General features: G+C 40.3%; 1 protein-coding gene across 1 annotated transcript in view; it reads left to right on the top strand.

Annotated features, from left to right (window-relative positions):
• The first annotated feature begins 6,849 nt into the window (after positions 1 to 6,849).
• FAM107B (family with sequence similarity 107 member B) overlaps positions 6,850 to 12,868 on the top strand; it is a 7,643-nt gene continuing 1,624 nt past the window's right edge. The window contains exons 1-2 of the mRNA XM_009285513.2: positions 6,850 to 7,028; positions 11,272 to 11,425. Coding sequence (XP_009283788.1) covers positions 6,901 to 7,028; positions 11,272 to 11,425 — 282 coding nt within the window. The 5' untranslated portion in view covers positions 6,850 to 6,900. The remainder of the gene's footprint in view (positions 7,029 to 11,271; positions 11,426 to 12,868) is intronic.

Raw genomic sequence — 12,868 nt, 5'->3', positions numbered from 1 at the left:
AAATTCTCTTGGATTAATACAATTCTGTTCATTGGTTCTGGTGATTTTAGTGGAAGGTGAGACTATTCTTAAAGCCATTTGTGTCTTTCTGCATCTCTTTTCCAAGTAGACTAGAGACCAAGAGGGACCAGCTCTTCTGTCGTCACCAGCATTGCTATTTAGCCCTCAGCCTCTGGGGGGATCTAGGCTCTTCCCTCAGCACCCGAGACTTGACTGAACTTCAAAGCACAGGAACAGAGACTGCCCGGTGGTGTTTAAATTGAATGAGAGCCATAAGGAGCTCTTTACATTTGGGAGAATTGTAACAGTGTGGAGCACTGCCCCAAATGTTGCACTCTGCCTCCCCTTAGGTGTCAGTGCCAATGCAAACACCTTTAAAATGACCCTCTTTCTTCTGGTTTCTCATCTAGTGGATGTTTTATCCATGCTTTGTTGACATTACACTCTCAGCAGTACTTAAGGGAAGAAAATGAGCGTTAACTGGATTTCCTTGAGATTTTGAGTGGTTTAGTTGATTTTAGTATTCTATAAAGTGACAACAGGAACAGCCTCAGTAGCCAGCGAGCCCTGCTTCTTTCCATATCCTTGACATCACTGAGATTGCTTTGGGCTGCCCTGGTCAAGTGAGCGCACCCTTGTTCCTGAGAGAAGTCTATGTGGTCTGTCAGTCTTTTGACAGGCATGCAACTAATGAAGCCGTTAACTGATGATACCTAGTGTAAGGAAGGTGAGTTAAGCTGTTCTGGCATAGTATGGACAGAAGTTTTTCAGTCTTGCTACTTCATTTTGTCTGCTGGGATCTAAAGATTTTAAAGTGCATGACAAGAAGCAGCGAGATTGTCCTTGCAGAAGCTCTTGGTGGTTTCTAAGATGCTCTTCTCTCATATGTGTGTGAGCTGGGGCACACAGGGATGAAATAACCTGCCTAAGATCAGTAATGGAAGGCTGAAGCCGTAAACAAAAGCCAGATGCCTGCCAAAGGGTTTAAAAGTCCGATGGTATTCATTTTGTTTGAAGAATAGTAATGTAGTAAGTAATCTGGTAACAGGATGATATTTGATGAGTGATCCCCATGGCACAGTAGGTACATGCTGCCCTGAATGTGTTTGATTTTGAGGCAGATGAAGACACTCTCATATTCTGATCTAGAAGCAAAACTCTGGTAGCTGGGAAGTGGCAGCCTTTTGCCTGCGGGGGTGGGAGGAATTGCAACCGCCAGGACCTCTCCAGTCCTTCCCTCTCCCTCTGCAGGTAGTCTGGCTGTGTTTTGCCATGATCCAAACTCCATCATCCCTTTCAGCCCTGAAAGATGGTGTGAATAAGAGCCAAACTCCTTGGATGGTGGCTGGCTTGAGCATCTTGGCTGGGAAGAGTATTTTGTGTTCTGTTTTCAGGAACTCTTACTTTGAATTAAAGGGTGAACTGTGGGAAGTTATTAATGATATCTATAATCAAGGATTAATCAAGTAAATCTCTTTAGTCAAGTGCCTCTTACTGCGCTGAGAGCATATAGATAGAAACGATAGCAGTGGTGAGCTTTCATGTGCAAACAGTGCTGAGATGGTGCCTGGAAAGCACACTCTGCATTTAAGTAGCTCTTTTGCTTTCTGCCTGAGCTGGACGATGCAAGGCGGTGCTGGTCGTGTAACGTCTGAGCAGAGACACGCTGAAGAATTTTTATTCCAATTCCTCTCGAAATCAGAAGGGGGAGAGTAAAACCATATTTCTTCTCAAAGAATGCCTTTGGGTTACTTGTAACAAACCGCAAGTCTACGCGGTAGTTTAAAGAGCTAAAAATGTAAGTCTTAAAAAATAGCATTTGATCGTTTACAGTGCAGCTCAGAACAGATGTTGAAGCTTTTTTGAGAATAAAGTCTTACTTTGGGAGGTACTCAGTGTTTGAGCTAATGCTTCTGTGGAAGATATTAATTGAAGAATTTACTAAGGCAAAAAGGAAATCACATGCATTTAGCCTTAATGTAACTTTTGGATCCTGGAATAGTCTGTTATTTTGATGTTCATCAGTATTTCTAGGCATTTATTTATCTGCTTTTTAAGGGGCCTCAACTCTACCTCTGCTTTCACAGCTGGAAATAATTGTGGGAATCATTTGAAGGGTGAAAATGCCATATATACATATAATAATATAAATACATGGTGGCGCACAGGAATTTTTTGTATTCAGATTCCATATGTAGAGGGTGATTTCTGGTATGAGGAATACCAGATAGAAAATAAATGCAATTCCCTGAATGCCATATAAACACGAGGGTTTTTTTGGCATGAACTTCCCTCTCCTGCAGAAACCATGGGAGCCCTGTTGTAGCAAAAGCTCTGGCAGCTGCTGAATCCTTAAGCTAATGTTGTTAAGATCTACTTTGAATCTGTTAAAAACACTAGTGGCTGGCTGTTAGCTCTCTTTGCACGCGTGTTTCCTCTGTTACTACCATTAAGGGACTTTTGCTGAAAAAAAACCTCTATGGATAGAATAAAAAATAAATAACATTTGAAGCAAATGTGTCTGTTGGATGTGTTCCTCCAAATGTAACTTGCATGCTTCTGGTACACCCCAGTCAGTTGTATCTATGCAGTATCATCAACTCAAAGGGTCTCTTCTCTTCTCCCTGAATTTACTTGCGCTCCAAGGAAAATAAATGAGAGAATTGCAAGTATGTGACCACTTGGTCTTGGCTCTCCAAGACTGAGTTACCAGTATGGTACTTCTTGATTGCTCTAAGATCTTTGTATCTGAAAACATTAAACTTCTGTCTGGGAGGATTCTTGAAGTTATTTTTATACAGAGACATTTTCTTTGTCTAGTGGCATACTGAAATTGCTTTGCAGTTCTGTTTGAGGAGCTTAAATTCCTCTTCCATGCAGGATCCCAAATTTATTCTTTCTGGATGAAAATCCACGTGTACGTAAGAAGTCATAGACAAAATCTGTGAGAGTTACTCAGGCAGGACAAGATAGGGTAGATAAATGCTTTTGTGCTGCTTGTGCAGCAACAGCTAATTCAGCAAATGCACTGGGAAACACCTGCCAAATTAGTGGGCGTATTAAGCTTGAGCCAAGCTCAGCTAAAACATCCCCTGAATCCAAATCTCTTTCCTTTGTTTTGGAGCAAGGTAACAGGGAAACACAGAAATGGATTGTGCATTCTCAATTGATCGTGTAACAGTAGATGGCTAAAAGGAGCCTCTCAGATGCTCTTAAGGCAGCATGTTCCTGCTAAGTGATTATTTGGATTATTCATGTCCCACTGTTGCACCTAGTGATGATCTGAAAGCAGCTTTATGGGTTGTGACTTTTGTGGTGATGAGTGCTAGAGACTCATGGAATTAATATTTTTTTATTTGTTATTGCTTGAACATTGACTAAACTTTGTTTAAGGACTTTCAAGGGATTCTGTCGTTGAGCTTGACTGGTTTACTGGCGTGAGGCTGAATCTCAGAATGAAACTCTGGGGCTACACTGCCAGCTCTGTTCCTGTCTGCCATTGCATGGTGAATCCTTTGTGCCTTAGTTTCCTTTTTATGTGAAACTTGCCTGTGCTTTTCTAAATGTTTGCTTTGAAAGGGTGTGGGTAGAAATCACACTATCTTAATTGTATTGTTTGTGTATAATATTACAGTGGCTCCGCAGGACTGGGTTGGTGGCCTCCAGCCAGACTGAGGTTTGCAAAGGGTGTGAGAGGATTCATTGAGTGGGAACTGGGTGCCCTGTTTTGCTGGCTCCGTTTGGAAATCCTAGCTGAAATCATTTACAGCTTAATCACACACGGAAAGCGTCTTCAGTTCCCAAGGGAGTTTTATTCATTTAAGTTTGCTGCAAGTAGAGTTCGTGTTACATTAGGAAACCACAATTCCTGACCTCTGAGTTGAATACATGTTTTTAAAAATAGAGATGGGACAGAAGAAAGAAGCATAAATAGACTTCATTTTAAGGGCTTGCCAAATGCAAAACTACATACTGCAAAATATTACATCAAACTTTCTGAGAAATGATGAATCAAATTGTTTGATTTGTTAGATTTGTTGGCTCGTGTTAGAAAAGTACTACATTGTTTATGACACTTGTAGGATAATTCTGCATTTTTCATCTTCACCTAAGCAAACAGAAGACTTGTCTTAAAGAAGCAGCAGCTTATTTTCAGATTTACTTTAACGGAGAGCTGTCGATGATAAATGCCTTCTAGAAGACTCGCAGCCCTATCAGTGCAACAGATAGAGGAGTACAGAAAAACAAATACTTACAGAGCAGGTTTATTTTGGGTGGAGGCTGGATATGTAACATTTGAGTTGTTTTAGTTGTGATAAGCCTGACGTGAACACTGAGAAAGTATAAATTGTGTCCTTATTTAAGAAAACAGAAAAAAACTGTAGCTAGTTTATTCAATGTCTATGGTAAAGTGAATAGACTTCCACGCACTTTTTATTCATGGCATGGTGCTACATGGTATACATTGAGAAGTATGCTGTGGTTTGGGTTTTTGGGGGGTTTGGGTTTTTTTATATGGCATGCAATTAAATAGCAAGGGATTTGAGATATGAGTTCAGCGAAGGGCCACCGAGATGGGCTGGGGGCCAGGGCGCAGGTGCTGTGGCGGAGGCTGATGGACGTGGGCTGGCTCAGCCCAGAGCAGAGGCAAGGTTGGGGGTCCTAACAGCAGCCCCCCGTGCCTGGGAGGAACTTACCGAGAAGACGGAGCCAGGCTCTGCACCGTGGTGCACGGCCGGAGGGTGAGAGGCAACAGGCATGAATTGAAACAAGACGTTCATATGGGTGTAAGGAAACCCTTCACCACAAAGATAGGCGAGCAGAGTTGCCCACAGAGGCTGTGCAGCCTTGGAGGACTTCAGGACCTTACTGAGTAAAGTCCTGAGCAACGTGGTCTGATCTCACAGCTGTTCCTGCTCTCAGCAGGAGGCTGGATTAGAAATCTTCCAAGTTTCTTCTGACCTCAATTTTCCAATGATCCTGTGTATTTGGCACATGTGGTGATAGCTGGTTGCTTGATTGAAGCAAGGATGACTCTGAAGGGGTGATGGGAGAAGTATTTTTATTGCATGACCAATGTCAGTAAGAGGTTTATGTCATGTACAGCAATATACTTACATAGTTTTGAACTGTGGGCAATTTTTGTATTAGTTTCAGAGGTCCCTGTGAGAACTAGCATCCCCACAGAGTTCAAAAACGCTACATATAAACTTGCCTTGAAAAACTAGTGCAGGGGGCACCCTGAGAGCGGCTCACACTGGTAAGCTGGTTCTTGTTGGATTTGCTCCGTAGAAACTTGGTGTGTGAGACGTAGCACCAATAAAATGCAATTCACATCATCCATTCAAACAACGAAGCTGAAAGGGCTATGCGGGATCCGTTGGACACATTCAAATCCAGAGTGGCTTCCTTGCATCTGCTGAAAACTTAGTCCTGATGTTTTGCTTCTTCATCTGCAAGTGCACGTGCAGCCCAAGCAGAGTGATGGTGGTACTGTTCAGTGTTAATGTACTGAAGTATTAGTGGAAATCTTTCCACTATATCAAGCGGGTTTTGAATCAGACCCTCTGAGCAACAATATGAGATTCCTAACAAACAAAATAGTTTAGGGATTGAACTGAGATGGGTTTTACAGCCTGTGGAGTGAGAGAGGGAGGGAAGGGCTGGTAACAGTGTCATCTAAATTAAAGCGCATATTCAGCTTTTACTGGAAAATAGGCGGCAAATCCCAGTGATTCTCTGATTTGTCTCATAGCCCCGTACCGAACAGTGTGCAGCATTCAGCTGTTCTGCCAGTCAGGCTAATGGAGGTCTCTCGCCTTTTCTTTCATGTCCCATTGATTCATTTCTGTAAACCCACATGCTGTGAGATTATTTTTTGGGGGTCTGTTTGAGGGGCCAATGTTTCATCAAACTGGTAATTGCAGTGTGTCAGATTCTGCATGCAGGTTTCCACGACAGCGAATGGAGGCAGAATTGCTCTGAATGTGCTTTGTTTCGGATGCTGAACTTTTTGTGACTGAGGCTTTTTAATGGAAGGAGTATGAATGGTCACGTGTAAATTATTTGAAAACTATAGTTTACTTGTCAGCTGTTGATTAAAAGTGTTGTGATTTGGTGTATAGATACGTTTTCTATAGCAGGATAGGAAAATGCCACATTTCCAGATGATATAAATAATCAAGACTTCATTGCCTCCAGATCAGTGGATTTCTGTGGATTTTCACTGGGTGAAATATGGCCTTTAAGAAACAACCTCACCCAAACTTTTTCTTGTCTACCTTTCCACTCAAAATCTGTCCCCCATCCCAACAATTGCAGATCTGGCAATTTCCACATGGAAGCTTTTGCTCGGTACAGTACAGTTCAGGGCTTGTCCAGAGAAGGTGTTTTCCCCATAGCCGGCATGATACTGATGGCAGAAAATGAGACTTTGTATGGTTTTGGTACACATTTGTAGTATTTAATATAGTCAGTATTTAAAATGTCTTTAGGGTCTCAGTATTGCTGATCTAAAAATGCTTCATCTGAGTAGGCTTATTAAAATCAATAGGGCTCTTCACGCGCTTAACCTAAATTATTTGTCTAGTTCTTCTTAAAATGGGGGGAATCTGTGTCTCCAAGTCAATGGATGAAGGCTGTTGGAGATGACATTGTTGTAAAATTGCAGACTATTTAAAAAGATGCTACTGATATTTGCTCTGAGAGCCTTTACTTACTACAGACAAAATTAATCTAGGAAAAGCATAATTGTTACCAATGTAATATGCTGCATTTATGTTCTAATACATCTTTAAAAGGCCTTTCAATGTAGATTTACTGCAGTTTTTCCCCGGTTTTACAGATACTGTGAATAAGGACACTGAACCCAAAGATCCATATCCCATTCCAAGAAAGATTATGGCTGAACCAGACTACATAGACGATGACAATCCTGAATTAATTAGACCTCAGAAATTAATTAATCCTGTGAAGTCATCCCGGAATCATCAAGATCTCCATAGAGAGCTGCTTATGAATCAGAAAAGGTAAGAGTCTAAAAATCACTTGTGCCACCCTCCCACCCCAAACACACCACTTGAGTTTTAGTTTCATCAAAATGATGTTTTACCCAAAACCCAGCAGACACTTTTTGTTGATTCAGATCTTGTAGATGAAAAGTCTCTGATTCTTAACCGTGGCATTTATTTCTGTTTGAATTTCAGTTGCTCTGCAAAAGCTTGCTGTAAAAGACTTCTCACTTTGTTTTTGTGAATACTCATAAAGGGTCGGTTTCCAAAGACTTCTCACTTTGTTTTTGTGAATACAAAAACTTCTGGAGGAAGCAGTTCAGTTCTCCCCTATCACATTTGATATTGGTTACCTGGGCACTGTAATTTGTCTTGAGCTCTTAACTTTATCAAGTATTTGACAAAATTATGCTGTTACCAGCAGGATGATAAAATCTTTGGGTTTTCACCATTCCCAGCACACTGAGTTTATGGGGCCACTTTTAAATCAAAGAAATCATATATTTTATTTCACATGAAACTGTTCTCTATTCACTTGCTCTTTCTTGCAATGCAGTGTGATAGTCTGGTGCCTGCTCCGCTGCTGCACAAGTGTTTCTTTGTATGTTATGCAAATGCTGCTTCCTTCATTCTGGGATGGGATGCACAGCTGTTGTTCTATATATTGCTTTTAAAGATGTAAATAACTGGAACTTGATTTTGTCAACTTTAGAGACACAGGCACTTGGCCCAGATATAGCTGAAGTTCTGTTAGGAAATCTCGTCAGCAACGGAGGACTCATTTAGAAAATGTATTAAGAAAATAGCTACCAGACCACATGGTGGAGGAAAAGCCACCAAGCCTGTTGAGGCTCCTCCATTTAAACAAACAGAAACTAACTATGATATAAATTAGTGATTTGGTGCATTGAAGCTACCCAAAATGGACTTTCCAAAGGCAAGGGTATGGGGATCCACAAAACAGAAGTGGAAGAACAGTATTTCAGAGAGCATTTGACAATAAAGTTGCTGGTAGCAGCCATTCAGGCTTTTTAAGACCCAGGACCTTGATAAAGGAGAGGAGGAAACTATTGCTTTGGTTACTCCAGCACAACTGGATTTGTCTATTTGGGAGGAAGAGTCACATTATGAAAGTTTATCATCTTTCTTTTTTTTCCCCCCCTCTGGCAGGGTAGTATTTTGAGGGGAGAAGGGGTCTTTTCTATGCATAATAGCAAAATCCTCACAAATGCTAGGCTTAGATACTTAATTCTAAATGAACTGCATACACAATACATCATTTCTTTAGTGATGAAGAAGTAGAAATGTTTTACAGAATGCCAACTGAATTGGAAGAAACTGGCCTACATAGGTGTTTGTCCTATTTTTCGTTAATGGGATTAAACATCAAAGTCAGTTCCTAGCACCAAGAAGTTTATAGGCATTCAAAGAAAGATAGTTGAAGTTTCCCGACTTACCATCTTATACTAAAGGATGTGGAGGCTGCAATAAATTAAGGCTATTTTTTTTTCTTTTAAGTTTATGAAAGCATAAAGCACTTTTAAATGGTATGGAGTTCTTTTCTTCTAGGAGAAGAAAATGGTATGGAGTTCTTTTCTTCTAGGAGAATATCCTATTACACAGAGGACTTGTGCAGCCCTCAGTACCCACTCTTCTGTTATTGTGATTTTGATTAGCTGCAGCACTTAATTTTAGATTCTTATTTATTCGTGCAGAAATGAAATACTTTGAGGGTTTTCACTAGCAGAAAAACTGGTATTTTTCAGAAGAGGGACAGTCTTCTGTGCTTCGTGCCACTGATACGAGGCTTTTCAGTAGTGTAGATATTACACTTGTGTTCTGCTTTGTTACTGCAAACTGCCATATGTATGGAGGACTTTTAGTGCTCTTACAGAAGTCTGCTTAACATGCACCTTATTTTATTGTGAAGACTCAGTGTCGGCACCAGCAGCTTCACTTTTTGACCAGTCAGCTCTGAACAGCCATTTCTGGATCTTAGAAGATATTAGCCAGTGCTGGTCTGATCATGGAAGCTTTCACAGTAAAGCTCTCAGTAAAAGGCACCAAGCCTGCTGAGGGTCCTCCATTTAAACAAACGGAAACTAACTTCCATGCCTACGGTGAGCAGTGTCTGTTGGGTCTTGAACTGATGTAGTTATTTACTTGCAGAAATGGTAGTTGTTTTGGGCAAACAAAGATCCAGGTAGTGGTACCTCAAGGCACTGGTCACTTATCTTAAACTATTTTTACGTATTAGGACTCAGCCTCAGCTCTGCAGAGTACTGGTCCTGTCCCTTCCCAGAGGTTTTGATCCTATCAGCTCTAACTTGTGTTATAGCACACTTTACTTACTCTATATCAAAGCTTTAGGATTTTTTATTTAACCAGAACAATCACCAAGAGGTGATACAAGACTTTTAGTTAATCCAGTAGCCACCTGTTTGTTGCTTTTCCTTCTTACATTGGAGAATGAAAAGAGGATTGATGTTACAGTTGTTCTGTTACAGATCTGACTACCAACCCCATTTGATTAGGCTGAGAGGTTGTATTTACTTGTATCTTCTGTGGATCCCCTTTATTATAGCTACAGCACGTCTAAATCAGTCTTGTGCCTCTGCTTTCTTACGGTGCAACCTTACTGAAAAAAAGCAGGAACGAGTAATGTTACTTAGCAGCTTGCCTCTGGTTCATGGCTGTCTTGATTGCTAATTGCCAACATGGAAGTTTCCATTGATTCAGCTCTCACTGACTCAGTAGTAGTAGTAATAAAAAAAATCACTCCAGGTTTTCTCTGCCTGACTTTACGTTTTGTGTGTTAAAATGTAATTAAAATAGCATGAAACATAAAATATTAACACAATCTTGTAGCTTCTGTTGCATTCAGGCCATGAGATCTGTTCTGAGAAATAGGGAACAGCATTTGGTGTTGCTAAATATTTGATTTTGCTGTCAGGGTATGTTCAGGGATAGAGTGTTGCATAATATATGGAGTCATTCATAGATGTCACCATAAAATGGCATTTTAATGTATTATTGGACATACTGTCAGATATGCATATTATGGAAGAATTAGGCAACCACAGATATATAGTAAGCAGGGAAGGGTAAAAATCCGCTTTCTGAAAGGTTACTCAGATTACTGAATTTCTTAAAGTTGAAATAAAAAATGGTTGATATTAAACTTAATGCTGGATGTTTTCACATAATAGTCTTCATAGGGAAGACAACGATAACAAAGGCAAATTTCAGATCTTTCTGCTCTGACTTAAGTGACACTAATAGCTGAATAATGGGGATAGCTTTGAATCTTATAACAAATTTTGAAAACATCATAGCATATCATAGATAAAAGAAATAGCTGAAGTCACAAAAATAAGTAGGAGTGAGTGTGTCTGTGTGTGTGTCTGTATAAATAAAGTCATGCATCTTCCCAAAGAGTAAGCTTTCTCATTTTAGAGTAGTTGGCTTGGAAAGCAATTTGTGCTGAACAGACCTGAAACATTCAGTTGATGTAGTAGCTAAAATCTTGTGAGAGGGAGAATCCTCCAGCCTTTGTCTGGTCTCCAAGGTGACTGCAACTTTTTTTATTCTGGATTTTTGTTGTCTTAGCCTCTTTGTGATTTTGAGTGTAGCCTGGGAGCTCTCGCTGGAAATAGCTTCGCAGCCAGGCATGGGTAAAGCTCTTGCATTTTCAAGGAAGGACAGAATCCACTATTTCCAGGAGCAACGTGACAAAATCCAGAGGGAGACCACTTTTTAGTTCTGTCCATGCAAACTTCTACGGCCATAATACTCTGCATAGGATTGTCTGAACACAATCTCTCCGAGTTATCAGCCAGCAAGGGAAGTCTCTTTGTCCAAAATTTGTTTCTAGCTCTGCTAGAGTCTTGATTTGTGATCGGTTTTTTAATCCATTCTTCTGGAATTGAGCGACTAGAGGGAAGACTAAAGATGAAAGTAAAAATAGTGAATTATCCAGGAGAAATACTAGCATGCATGTTAAAGGAAAATATCCTCAGTAATAATATGGCTTAAATTCTAGTTTAGGGTTTTGATTAGAAACCAGGCAAGTGTCTGCATGTTTTTTCCTTTTAATTAATTCTTTATATTCCAATGTATCTAAATAGGCAACTTTAACTTGACTTTAGAAAACCTGCCTACAATTCTGTGTGAATTTCTGCTAGTTAAAACTGATCTCTTTCTTCCCTACCTTTTTTCCCCTTTCCCCCCCCCCCCCCAACTCCTCCCATTTAATTTGAAGGGGTCTTGCACCTCAGAACAAACCAGAGCTACAGAAGGTGATGGAGAAAAGGAAACGAGATCAAGTTATTAAACAACAAAAAGAAGAGGAAGCACAAAAGAAGAAATCAGACCTGGAAATAGAGCTACTGAAAAGGCAGCAGAAGCTGGAGCAGGTAAGATGGGGAATAACGCTACCTTTACACATCTACCTCTGAGCTACTCACCCAAGGCTCCCTTTGTAGACAGGAAAGAAGCAGCAGCTGATTTTTGGTGTATTCCCTCTGATCAAATGCAGATATCTTTTTTAGGATGAGTCAAATCACACTCTACAATTACCTATTTGTTGTCACTTACTATATAGGAACTGCATATGGTGTCTGCCTTTGGTCAAATGAATCCTGCACCAGACAACAAGAATGTGTGTGGAGCACTGACCTTATTTAACCATTGAAACTGTGGTGAATTAGTCAACTTCTGTAGTCTAATTATTAAGAGATGATCCACTAAGAATGGCTGTTAGGCTGTAGTGCATCAAAACTGGATACTTAATGAATAAAAAACCAACTGATTCTTTCTCCTGGGTTACATGAGAAACTAGATGACTTTAGAAAGATCTTTTGTAGCCTTAAAATGTATGAGCCCATTGGCGTTTTCAAATGAAGGAAAAGATCCTCAGACCCTGAGTATGGAGATGATGTGGAGTTGGAGTTCATCGTGGTGAAGCTTACTGCTAGGTACAGGGCCAGCCAAATGTCCCTGTGCCTCTTAAGGCACTTTGTGTACCTGTGAGGAAATATTTCTACAATGAAACACCTCATCAAAGAAGTCACTGTGCATCAAGCATTGCGTTTATTTTTAAATAAATCACAGAATCATAGAACAGTTTGGGTTGGAAGGGACCTCTAAAGGTCATCTAGTCCAACCCTCCTGCTGTGGGCAGGGACATCTTCAACTCAATCAGGTTGCTCAGAGCCCCGTGCCACCTGACTTTGAATGTTTCCAGGGATGGGGCATCCACCACCTCTCTGGGCAACCTGTGCCAGTGTTTCACCACCCTCAGCATAAAAAATGTCTTCCTTATATCTAGTCTAAATGAATGTTTTAAAACAGTATCTCATGTTTTTCTCAATGGAAATCAATTAAGCCAAATAATTATTGAAAATGAGGTGTAATCCAATCGTTATTTAGGTTTTGGGGGGTTTATTATCATTTTTTTAAATTAGGCTTAGAAATATTTTTGGAGGGAGAAAGCTATTGTATTTTTAAGCGTATCACGTCACGTTTCCTTTCTGCTCTTAAGGGCCCAGCTTCAAATGGTTCAGCTTGTGGGAAGATTTGATTTGAAACTGAGCCATCCAAGGACATATGTAGAATAGAAAATTCTGTTAGAAGAGGAAAAGTTTGCCCGTTGCAAACAATGTTGTGACTTTGTAAAAATCATGGGAATGGCATTAATTGACAACGTGACTCATGGAGGAACATTGTCATGATTTATTGTAACAAGGCATGTCCCTTGCCAGTGAACCAGAGACAAAGGAGAGATTATTTAGGTGAGCCGTACGTGGTCCCCATTAATCAGGGAGACCTTGCTGTTAAAAAAAAAAAAAAAGCTCCTT

Source organism: Aptenodytes forsteri, unplaced genomic scaffold, assembly GCF_000699145.1.
Source record: "Aptenodytes forsteri isolate BGI_AS27 unplaced genomic scaffold, ASM69914v1 Scaffold87, whole genome shotgun sequence".
In the NCBI taxonomy this organism is placed as follows: Eukaryota; Metazoa; Chordata; class Aves; order Sphenisciformes; family Spheniscidae; genus Aptenodytes; species Aptenodytes forsteri.
Note: the sequence above shows the minus strand (reverse complement) of the source record. Positions and strands in the feature narration are given on the sequence as shown.